Source organism: Chelonoidis abingdonii, chromosome 10 (assembly GCF_003597395.2).
Source record: "Chelonoidis abingdonii isolate Lonesome George chromosome 10, CheloAbing_2.0, whole genome shotgun sequence".
Classification (NCBI taxonomy): Eukaryota; Metazoa; Chordata; order Testudines; family Testudinidae; genus Chelonoidis; species Chelonoidis abingdonii.
Genome location: NC_133778.1, coordinates 30,923,056 through 30,935,419, shown reverse-complemented (window position 1 = coordinate 30,935,419; position 12,364 = coordinate 30,923,056). Strand labels below are relative to the sequence as shown.

General features: G+C 40.5%; 1 protein-coding gene across 1 annotated transcript in view; it reads left to right on the top strand.

Annotated features, from left to right (window-relative positions):
- Window positions 1-908: 908 nt before the first annotated feature.
- Window positions 909-12,364, top strand: part of ZC3H15 (zinc finger CCCH-type containing 15) — a 22,620-nt gene continuing 11,164 nt past the window's right edge. Inside the window, exons 1-5 of the mRNA XM_032791259.2 lie at window positions 909-1,176; window positions 5,486-5,587; window positions 8,828-8,939; window positions 10,548-10,700; window positions 11,952-12,043. Coding sequence (XP_032647150.1) covers window positions 1,099-1,176; window positions 5,486-5,587; window positions 8,828-8,939; window positions 10,548-10,700; window positions 11,952-12,043 — 537 coding nt within the window. The 5' untranslated portion in view covers window positions 909-1,098. The remainder of the gene's footprint in view (window positions 1,177-5,485; window positions 5,588-8,827; window positions 8,940-10,547; window positions 10,701-11,951; window positions 12,044-12,364) is intronic.

Sequence of the window (12,364 nt, the reverse complement as noted above, 5' to 3'; positions counted from 1 at the left end):
TGTATGACCTCTTGAGATCCAGTTTTATTATTCTACTTCCCACCTTGATTGATTTCTCTTTGGCCTCCCACAATTTTGCCCATGTACCTTGAAATGCTACAAAATACTGCCAGAAAAATAAAAAGCATCTGCTTCAGTCTGATCTTGTACAGCCCTACTCCAAATCCCTGGCTGGGCTCCCATTCCCCGCTACATCAAATTTAAGCTTTTTGCCTACATTCAAAACACAGAACGGCTTATTATTACCCTTCATTCCCCAGCCTATCCAGGCCACGTGCCTCACTGTTCAGCCTTGTCTCCATCCCCCTTTCCCTACATCCCCTTATGAATGTGACCCTCTGTCCATCTCTCCCTATATGCGCTTCTTCCAAAAGTCATTGCGGCAGCTAGTCTGGCTTTGGGGAAAGGCATTAAGCACTTCACCTGGAAGCTGAACTTGCTGTAAACGCACGTTACTGACTGAGGGGAAAGGGGCATGTATTTCATACATGGCCGGTATAGCGCTCTGCCCCGCCCTGCCCCTTACAGGTGCTGATTCACACACCTGGCTCCCACGCCAGGTCTGTTTGGGCTGGCGGTGGCTACACCCCAGCGCCCTCGCCAGGCGCCAGTTCCTGGGGGCCGTCAGCACACAAGAAGGGGTGGGGAAGGCATGTCCCCGGCCCGGCCGAGGTGCGCCTGCGGAACGGAAAGTCCCTGCTCCACGGGCTGGGAACCTGCTTCTGCCGCCACTGGACCAAGACTGAGAGCGCGAGGCTCTGTCCCGCCCCCGACCGTTCCCTCAGCAGCGACCCGGCACCGGTAACCTCGCCTCACCCCCGTCACGTGATTCCGTCCTCGCTGGAGGGTTTCGCTCGCGCGGGATTGTGGGAAATATTTTTGCATGGTCTTCCCCACCTCAGTTTGCGCGCGCAACCGCTTTCGTCGCGCGCCTCGGGGGAGCGGTCGTTGACGGCCTGTCGTAAACTGAGTCCTTCCTTTGCTTTTTTTCCGTTGCTTGGCTGTGAGCTACGGCCCTTCGGTCCCCGGCGCGCTTTCCGGCCGCGGCGCCGAGAGGACCCGAGCGAGCGCCGACAGGGGCCCGCCCCCTTCCCCGAGATGCCCCCCAAGAAACCGCCGCCTGCGGCGGGGCCCAATAAGAAGGCGGACCAGAAAAAGAAGGAGAAGATCATCGAGGTGAGGGGGGGGGCGGCGGCGGGAGGAGCCGGGGTGGCCAGGCTCTCTGAGCCGCTTCACAGTCGCGATGGGGCGTGGGGAGCGGAGCCGCAGCTCAGGGAGGCCATAATCGTCTCTCTCACGTCACCTTTCTGGTGTGTCCCCGCGTCGCCTCCGTATTCTGTCCGGCCCCTTTCCAACCGGTCCACCGCACCCGTCGTCCGTCCCTGCTCCTCGGCCCCGATCCAGCCCCCATCACCCTTCTGCTTCCCCCTCTGCCACCGCCAGCTCCTGTCCTTCCCCTCGCCATTCCCGGGATGAGGCGTCTCGGGCCCTTTCTTGATCCCACGTCCTCTGGGGGAGCCTTAAACCAACAACCTTAGATTGCCTTAGAAGCGTAGTTCATCTCCCCCTTTCCTCTCCTGTCCCCGGGGAAATGGCTCCGAGGGGCCACTTTGGGTGAAACAACTTTATGAAAATGTTTCTAAATCAACAAGTTTAAAAACAAAAGTGTAGATGCCGCCACCAGGTATGGAGGCGCCTCTGAAGGGACTCCGTCGCCCTTCCTCTCCCAAGGCACCAGCCGCATCTGTTAACGCATTGCTTGCTTGTCCGTGGCCCTTTAACTGCTCTTTTCATTGGATCCCGTAAATAGACATGGGTCGGTTATTTTCAGCCTGAAGATGGGTTGGTCAAAGTTTTTATTCTAACACGTTACAGGACAGGTGTTAGAAAACTTGCAGGGCTCAGCTCTTTCAGATATATGTCTGCAATGCCAGTCAAATCAAATCACTCTGTATGTGGATCTCAGTGCATAACATGGCCTATGGTCTCCTGTGTCAGGGCCTAATGTCAGCTGATGTCATAGCTACTGGGTAAATACTTATTTAGCAAATCTAGGCTGAATAAATTAAAGATGATCAGGTAGCAATATTTTGTGCTCTGTTGGTCCTTTAATAGTGTAAGTCATTCATAAAACTATTCTTGACTATTATCAGATGTCAGTGTTTATAATTTTATTTAATAAAACTTGTAACATTATACAGACTTATTTGTCACTGGGATTCCTTGTCAGTGAATATCTTCTGAAATGCTGAAAATATGACTTTTTTGGGGGGAAGAAAGAGCATAAATAGAAAATTAAATATCTAAGCAAACTGAGTGGAGATCAGTCAGGTACATTAGATTTGGGACTTAGATACCTTAACAATTTTCCTTTTAAATATAATGTTACAAACTACTCTCAAACAATTGTTCTTTTTTATTACACTCCTTAAACTACTTTAGATTTTAATCATTATCTTGGAGTGTTGATTGCTGCATTAGTAATGTTCTGGCTAAACTCAGTTATAGGAGAGGTCTAGTCCACAAAGACTCTTATTTTATAGTTGAAAAAACAGATGTTATCTTTGACATTTCAAATGCGATCACAAACATGATAGTACATGTAAAGTAATGGTGTATTTAAGGGACATTCATTATATAAAATGAGGCAATAATGCCACATGTGAATCAGTCTTCTTTTTTCATAACTTAGGGCATGTTTCCACTACAAAATTACATGTACGTAAGTTAAGTCAACATCCATACTATGTTCCTACTGTCAGCTGTGTGAGTCCTCACCAGGAGCACGTCCACCAACTTAATTCTCTGGGGCATTGAGGGGCACTGACAACTGGAGCCCCCCCACCGCTGGGCTGACAGCTGGAGCCCCACCACTCGGAAGCCCCAGCTGTCAGGCCCATGTGAGGCTGGCAGCCAATAGACGATGTAAGTAACACAGTGTCTACACTGCAAGAGTGCTTGGGTAGTCACGTTATGCCAACGGGAGAGAACATAATAGCTACCACTGCTCATTGAGCTGGTTTTATGTTGGCAGGAGAGCATCTCCCGCTGACATAGCACTGTGCACAGAATGTTCAGGGCTGTGTTTTGTTTTGTCACCCCGAGTGACAAAAGTTTTGCCCTATAAAGGATAGTGTAGTCATGGCCTAAGTTGATGTAGTGGGTGACTTACATCGGTGGGAGTGACATTTTAGTGTAGACACTCAGAGTTAGGTCAACATAAGCTGCTTTACGTCAACCTAACTTTCTGGTGTAGACCAGGCTTTATGTTTGTTGTATTTAAAAGCTATACATTCATTGCAAAGCAACAAATTATTAAAAATATACACTGAAAACTCACTAATCCATTATTGTTGATGGTTTAGTATGTAAAACTTCGTGAGCTTGACTACTGGAACTATTTTTTGGTGTTTTCAATAAAAAGTAACCAGTTTCTAATTTATTTAATTTTTGGTTATTTTGCTAGGTGTTTTTCTCTATTAACATTTCCCAAATTGAGTTAACCAAGATGTTATCATTTGGGTGACTTTTTTTTTTATTCAGTGACTAGCAATAAAATATTTTTCTGCTTCTAATAAATAGAATTAAATGCAAGGCAAAGATAGGCTTTAGAGATTGCAGTCACAGAAAAATGCCACAGATAGGAGTGTAAAGGGAGTTGTCAGGTTTTGTATAAAATTTGAATGGAACTGAGATAGAAGATCTGCCTTCCATAAACAAACTGGAAATGTGGGGAGAATAATTGCTTCAGAGGAGTGTGAGCAGACACTTTTTGCCATGGAATCGGAGATACTCAGCAACTTTTTGGATTGAACACACAGAAAGCAGGTGCCTTTTCTTCAACAGATGCTGTTACAGTATGAAACACTAATAGTATCTTACATTGGTCACATAGGGAAGATAGATGGGGAGAGGAACTACAGCAATGGAAAAGAAAACTTGTTAAAAGAATGCAGGACAAGAAAGAATTATTTGGATATTTTGCTGTTCTACAAAATCTTGGGGCACAAATATTCAGATAAATTGAAGACATTATGACTTAATTTGGAGGACCCTTTGTTTCAGCACCTCTGAGAGAGGCAAGTGACAAACGCACCTTGCCATAACAGAAAGCAGCAGTAAGGGGGAAATGCTTTTGGCTGGACACCCTAGGACAACTGTTGCACTTACAAAAATGCCATTCCATGGCATTCATGAAAAAAGAAATAAGCAGAACCTCCAAGTTCATTTTAAGGTCATATATGTAGTTTCTGTCTTTTCCATAGCTTAGTGCATTTAAATGAGAAGCCTTTTTTGCTGCCCAGAACTTGAAACTGGTGTTCCCAGAAAGTATTGTGTTTTAAGTACCGCTTTAGTCTATTTTCTGTTGTATCATTCTCAATAGAATAGATCAGTGTTTCTCAATCTTGTCAACGTTGTGGGCCATATATGCAGCTCTCTATATGTTATGTGGGCTGCCTCCACACTATATGTATATAACACATGTATGGCCCTGAGGATGTCACATGGACCGCAGCTGTGTGCTGATTGGGCCGCAAGTGTCCCTTGGGTTGAGAACCACTGGAATAGACAACATCTTTCTTTATTTTGTGTTACACGTTGAACTTGGGAATAATATTGTCCCACAAGTCAAAGTTAAAGGTGTGTGTAATGCAAGGTAATCTTTTAAATAAAAAACCCTATAGATTTTACAGATTTGTAAAGTTGATTTTAGTTACTACAGAAATCTCCAAAGGGAAAATAAAGGAATACGAGTTGTTTTGGAGCTGATTCTCAAAATGACTTGCAACTCACATGGTAAACTGAGCCTGACAGATGGAATGTAAGATTTTATGCTGTTAATTTTACTATTGCTACATCCTGTTATTGGTTCAGTCATTCAGAACTGCCTGTTGGATTGAGATACATTATCAAGATAGATTATTTAATTTACCAAAACCTTGTTGAGGTATCTTTATTTTATCGTTTTGGTTTTTTTTAATTCTTTTAATGCTGTCTCCATGCAGGCCTTCTATATTTAAATATCGACTTTTACCTCATTATTGATGTTATGACTAGATTACATCATTCAAAAACTAAATAACACTTATTGAACTGGAAGTTACAGCCATAGGGCTTTTTAATTTGTTTTAATTAAATCTTTAAATACTCTTCTTGCTCTTTCTTGACTAACAAAGAATTAACTGTAATTTCTGAATGCTGTATGCTACCTTTGAGAATAACATGGCTTGTTTAAAATGGAAAAAATCTATTTTAATTTAAGAGCTAGTGTTTAATTTGATTTGAGACCTTCAATCTTTGCCCAATGCAAGACTAAATATAGCCCATTCTGTTCTTCAGATCAAAGTAGCTTTGGGGAATCAAGGATGGGAATGGTATTGATAAGTTGAAAGGAACAGCAATTTTTTGTTTTAACTTAAATTGAACTTTTCATAAAACTATCCAGTAGATGAAGCATCACTTATACAAATCTCTTCTAATTTAGGACAAAACATTTGGTCTAAAGAATAAGAAAGGAGCAAAACAGCAGAAGTTTATCAAGGCTGTGACTCATCAAGTTAAATTTGGTCAACAAAATCCAAGACAGGTAAGCACTTAATCTGTAATTATCTTTTATCAATCATAATGTCTCATATAGACTTGTAATGAGATGTTGTTGAGGTAAGTTTTATTATTTACCTAATGTATTTTTGCTAGCACGATTTTAATTTATTCAGTTGGTTTAAATTTATTTTAAAAATTATAGCCATTTAATTGTCAGACACTAATTCTCTTTGTCATTATTGTTAAGTTAATGTTTATCTAGTTCAGGGGTCGGCAACCTGCAGCATGCGAGCTGATTTTTTCCAGGCCCCCAGCTGGCAACGGCTGAACCGCTCAGCCCACTTCCAGTTTGGGGTTCTGGCCGCCAGCCCTTGCCAGCCAGGGTCCTGACTCTGGTCCCGCTCAGCTCGCTGCCTGCCTGGGTGAACGGAACCCCTGGTCAGCAGCAGGCTGAGTGGAGCCAGTGGCCAGGACCCTTGCTGGCAGGAGCCAGCGGACAGAACCTCAGACCAGCAGCAGGCTGAGCTGCTTAGCCCTCCTGCCAGCCTGGGGTACTAGTGGCCAGCCCAGGGGTCTGCTCCTGGCCTGGTCCCAGTGCTCTGCAGCCCTAATAAAAAATTACACTACAATTAGCTCAAAAACTTGAAAACTTGAAAACTTTGTATATTACAGTAATCGTTAAAACATGTATAATGTTAATAAATACATAGGTTTGATGAAACAAAATAGTTGTACTTATGTGCCTGTGCTTAATTTGTATTTTCGATGATTTACCTTCTAAAAAAATCTTGCATGTCTCGCATCACCAGAAAGGGCATCTCACACCCCAAGGGGGTGCATGTGCATCCTAGGTTAAGAACCACTGCACTAAAATGATAAGATCTGCATTTTAATTTAATTTTAAATGAAACGTCTTAAACATTTTAAAACCTTGTTTACTTTACATTCAACAATGGTTTAGTTATATAATATAGAGAGAGACCTTCTAAAAACGTGAAAATGTATTACCGACATGCAAAACCTTAAATTAGAGTGAATAAATGAAGACTCGGCACACCATTTCTGAAAGGTTGCCGACCCCGATCTAGTTAAAGGATAACATAGTTCCAAATCTAGAAAAAAAATTAATATACATTTTTTTATAAAACCTTTCAACTAGTAAAGATGTTTCCATATTTAAAAAGCTTTCCAGTAGTAACAGGATTAGCAAACATTCCTTTGGAATGCTTTTAATCCAAACATTATATCATTGCGCTACTGTGTGAAAACCTGAAGGTAAATAACTGCCACCTAATTATAAACAAAAGTGAAACTAAGTGGCGCTCCTTTCCCTCCATTCTATCCTAACAGCTGAAGCATCAGAGGTGGCTAGGCAGTGAAGGTTATGTAGCAAATGTGTGGCAGTAATAGTGGATCACAAATTGAATATGAGGCAACAGTGTGGTACAATTGTGAAGAAAGCTAATATCATTCTGGATGCAATAATAGGAGTGTTTTAAGTAAGACACAGAATATAATTGTCCCACTCTACTTACTGCAGATGAGTGACTCCCCCACCTGAAGCTTTTGTGTCCAGTTGGGAGAGTCACACTTTGAGAAATGTAGACAAACTGGAGAGATCAGAGGAGAGCAACAAAAATGATAAAAGGTTTTAAAAAACTGACCTATGAGGAAGAGGGGTTTTTTTTTGTTTTTTTTAACACCTGGATATATTTAGTCTTGAGAAAAAAAGACCTGATAAGACTTCAGGTAAGTTAAGGATTGTTATAAAGAGGATACTGATCAACTGTTCTCAGAATAACAAAGGTACTCTAATAAGTGTGTAATTTCAAAGAGTAAATCATTTAACATATTGGTTTTTATTATAGTTGACAAGTGTGGAGGTGCCATTTCATCCATCAGATGCAAAATAGGATTGAAGTAGGCTTTTCTACATTGAATGTCATTAGAAATCAAAATTATAAAAATAAGTTGGCATCTTTCTTAGGTTGACTGTTAGCCCAGGATCAATTTACCTTTATAACTGTTTTGAAAGTTAGCTATCTCATGCATCATTTATGGACGAGGGGAACCTGGTTTTAATTCTGCATTGCATCAAATTATGCCTCTGCCTGGAAGTATTATTATAATGGTAGCATCCAGGCTGCGGAGCCTGAATGGCAATATACTGAAAAAAAGAGAATGACTCTTTCAAATGAGTGTTTACCATTGACTTCAGTTCTGACTGGGCCATTATACACTATCATAATATAAATATTTATTAGTGCTAATAATAATGGGAGCATAATTATATCCTTAAATAGTTATATATAAAGTCCCATTAACAACTTTGGGAGTAGAGTCAGGTGTACTAAAACTAATTAATTGTACATGCTATTTTCCCATGTCTTTGTTCTTCTGCACAGGTCCAGGTATTGGGGTATAAGTCTTTTTTTCCTACCAGCTTAAGTAACAGTGACTTATGATGAGGGGACTTGATTTTTAAACTACTAGAAGGGAGAGGCAGGTTCACAGTGTCTCCCTTGTAGTCATAGACATAGTTTTCCCTTTTTCCTTTATTCATTATCTCTTCCTCACACACAATTCAAATGAAACTAAGCTTTCTTGCCATATACACCATCAGTTATTAACAGAACCTTGTAATGCTGAAGAACTGCACACAATAAAATAAAAAATTGGCTAGATGATGCAATGAATAAGACTTTCAAAGCCAGACTCTTTGGCTGGCTGCTGCTGATACACATAAAAGGAAAGAATAAAACATATATTTTAGGGTTTTAATAGTAGAGTCTCTACCTTTGTTAATCCTAGCCATGAGTAACTGGGCTGAGCGTTGGCACTGGGTCTTTAATTCAGTTATCCCTCTACTGTGATAGCTTATATTTGCTAGAGTCTTGCTAGAAGATGGCTGTCCTGTGCCAGCAATGACACTTATTTCCTGATTTCCTATTCCATAAATATGGAACAAAAATAGAAAAGGGTCCTTCAATCATATTAGTATATCTTAGCCCTAGTAAAGTGTTAGCTGTTACTTTCTTTCCTCTCTTCGGTTTGAAATGTATTTTAGCTCTTCCTAACATTTGCTAGGTAGTGCACCCTGGCCAATAATACAAGGAAATATTAGGAAAAGAGTAATGCTGACACCTCCTAAATCAGTGACTGTCATTCTATATGACATATAATTAATATTGCATGCTATGTTATCTTTGAAGCTGTAGGGTACAGATTGTGAGTAATTTCATGGTTCTAAATATCCTTTACTTCAAATCTGGGATTATTATAGGCTGCTCAAGCTGAAGGTGACAAGAAATTAAAGAAAGATGATAAGAAGAAAGAATTACAGGAACTAAATGAACTCTTCAAACCTGTAGTTGCTGCCCAGAAAATTAGTAAAGGTAAACTAAGAGTAATGTAACATTTTAGTTTGTAGATAATTATATTGGTATTTTATGTAGTTCACATTAAAAAAGTATTTAAAATGTCAGTTTTCCTATTTATAAGCAAGCAGTTCTAACTTTTTTATTTTAATAATTCCATTCTGTGAACAAATAAAACCATTGTGAGGTTATAATGTCATTCATCTAAGTACAGAAATCTGCACTAATTTCAATGGAGATTTCTCCATTAACCTTGGCAGTCTGATTCTATGCTGCATCCAGTTTTTACTAGGTACAGTAGAGTCGGGGTGGAGGGCTGTTAGAGCCAGTTGCAATTCCTCAATTCTCTGCCCTGGAGATTGCTAGAGTGTAGTGCCCTCACTCTAGCGCTGTCCTTCCCTAAAGCTGTCCCTGTTCCAGAGGCTGCAGTGAACTGGTTCTACAGGCTCCATGCCAGTTGTGAGCCTTGCATGTAGTTTTCATTCTCTGTGTGCTGCCCCTTAGTGTTCAGTGGTGTCTCTTTCTTTGTAAAAGTATAACAGTTTGTTTATTTTATTTTTATAAGTAAGGAACACTTTAAATTACCATTATCCCCATTTTACAGAGTGGGGAAACAGTCATGGTTGTTGTGTCTTAGGCTAGATCTATACTACAAAGTTTTCTCAGCATAGCTGTGTCGGTCAGGGGTGTGAGAAAAACCATACCCCTTAGCTGACCTAGCTGTGCCAGCCAAAACCCCAGTGTACATGCAGCTATGCCAACAAGAGTGCTTCTGTTTGCATAGCTAACTTTGGTTGAGGAGCTGGTGGTAATATACCAGCAGGAAGAACTTCTTCTGTTGGCATATACTGCACCTGGACTAGGGGAATCTGCCAATAGAGCTATAATCTAATGTGCCAATGTAACTATCAGCAGAGCTTGTATAGTGTAAACTAGCCCTTAGGTATCAGATCAGATCATTGGCCAAATCAAACTGTTTTTGCCTGACACCTACCTAACCATAAACATCACTGCCTCGTTAAGACTAAATCCTAGTAGTTTCATTGCTATAGTAATATGTCCCATAGCAGTGGTTCAGTGCCTGTGAAAATGATTGACATTTCCATTAACTGTGTTACACTGGAGCTAGATGGTTGCCACTGAAAATATCATGCCTTATGAATCAATATAGGAATTAAGTACAAGAAACTTGATTAACCCAGTTGATAGTTTTAAGGTGAATTTGATTTTTTAATTAGTACCTATTGTAGTAAGCTAAGAGTAGGTCACATGCGTTACATCAGCCACACATTGGTGCCAGATTTTCTTAAATATCAAAATGCCTTTAAATTTGGACATTTAAAACAAACCTAACAACAAAGTAGGTATGAAGCATACCGTACATGAAAGACAGCAGCTTGGTAGTGGTATTGAAGTACACTGAGAGACGTCAGTGATGGTAATTGTACTGTGAATAACTTCCAGTTTTTTTAAATTAACTTTGAATTTAATGCTCTACTGTTTGGTGTTTAAAAACTGAAATGTTGTGTTAATGCTTTTTGAAAAAAATTAGTAAATAATTTAAAATGCAACTTAAAATGTTTTGCCTGGAAAGAGTACTAAAATACTAAATTTCATGTGACACAGGTGCAGATCCCAAATCAGTAGTTTGTGCTTTCTTCAAGCAAGGACAGTGCACCAAAGGAGATAAGTGCAAGTTTTCTCATGATTTGTCTTTGGAGAGAAAGTGTGAAAAACGAAGTGTTTACATTGATGCAAGAGATGAAGATCTTGAAAAAGGTATGTTCCTCCTGGAAAATAACTGCCAACATACTTTTCTGGTGCCAAAGTTGTAATGATAAGTTCATAAGCACTTCGGGGCAGCAATAGTCATCTTGTTCTGTTTGTACAATGCCTCGCACAATCAGGTTGTGGCCTATGGCTGGGACTTCTAGGTGGTTGGTAATACAAATAATATTGAATTGATTTTAAAAAAGAAAAGTCACTTAACTTCATATCTGCAAGAGAATTTTTTCTAGTCCATATTTTGATGGATTAGTATAATAAAGACAGTGTGCTCCAGGGCAGCAGTCCTTAAACTCTGGTGGTGTGGGGTATTTACAATATAGAGGTGGCAAGTCATATAGAATTGGCTCCTTTTAATTCCAATTGCTTCTAAAGATAGCCAGGCTTTAGAAAAAGCAAATGAACTGCAACTTATTATGGTTTTTGCACATATGCTATTAGCCGTAGCATAATGTGTATGAACAGTATTTTAAATTCAGGTTGCTTGGGAAGCTTCTGTCTGTGGCTTAATTTCCCATCAGCACTGATCAGTTGAAAATAGAATGCTGTTTGGCTTTGCACTTTTGCTCAACATGGGTTAGAGAGCTACACTAAGACGGGTCGATTTTCTTTTCTGATTGTCATGCACTAACACAATGTTGTATGCTATTCCTGCTTGGTAATGTTTTAACCTTTTGACACACTGAAGTGGTGCACCAGGACCACACGTATGATTTCATTGTTCTTGTTAGTGTTCCAACCCTTCATAGCTTCTTTTCTTTAATGGCTGCTTTTTGTGTTTCACCAAAGATGATGAAGAACTTCCTGCCTTGACTTATATCTGTCAGCCTCTCATGTGTTTGTTAGAACTATTTTTCCCCCACCTCCTTCCTGGGCACCATCCCACCCACTGTTCCACGTTTCCTTCCTTTTTACCCCCAATCCACTCAACACAGACATAGAATCTCAGATTCTATTTTTTTTGGGGGCGGGGGGGGAAGGAATGACAGGGGGACATGAGTTTATGTGGCAGAAGAGGTGTAAATTCTTTAAAATGCTCTCAAAGAATTTTTGATTTAAATAAAAGCATGTGAGGCTTTGAAAATCCTCTTTATTAAATCATAATTAAGAATCTTAACTTGACAGTATTGCTTTTCCTTTACTGCAATTAAACTGCAGAATCCAAAGCAGTTTGATTGTGAGGTTTGGCATTTTAGTTTAATTTGAGATGTAAGTGAAACCAACTTTTTTACTATTTATATCTAGATACAATGGATAATTGGGATGAGAAAAAGCTGGAAGAGGTGGTGAACAAGAAGCATGGTGAGGCGGAAAAGAAAAAACCCAAAACTCAAATAGTATGTCTTTTTCTTTAATTGAGTAACAGTAGTTATTAGCTATCATTAGAGAGAATTAAATTTGGAAAGGTATTGGTTCTTCTTCGAGTGCTTGCTCATATCCATTCCAGTAGGTGTACGCGCCGCGCGTGCACGTTCATTGAAGAACTTTTACCCTAGCAACTCCAGCGGGCCGGCAGGCCGCCCCCTAGAGTGGCGCCGCCATGGCGGGTGATATATACCCCTGCCGGCCCGCCCGCTCCTCAGTTCCTTCTTACCGCCGTGTCGGTCGTTGGAACTGTGGAGCGCGGCATAGCTGACCTCCACGTCCCTAGCTTCTCT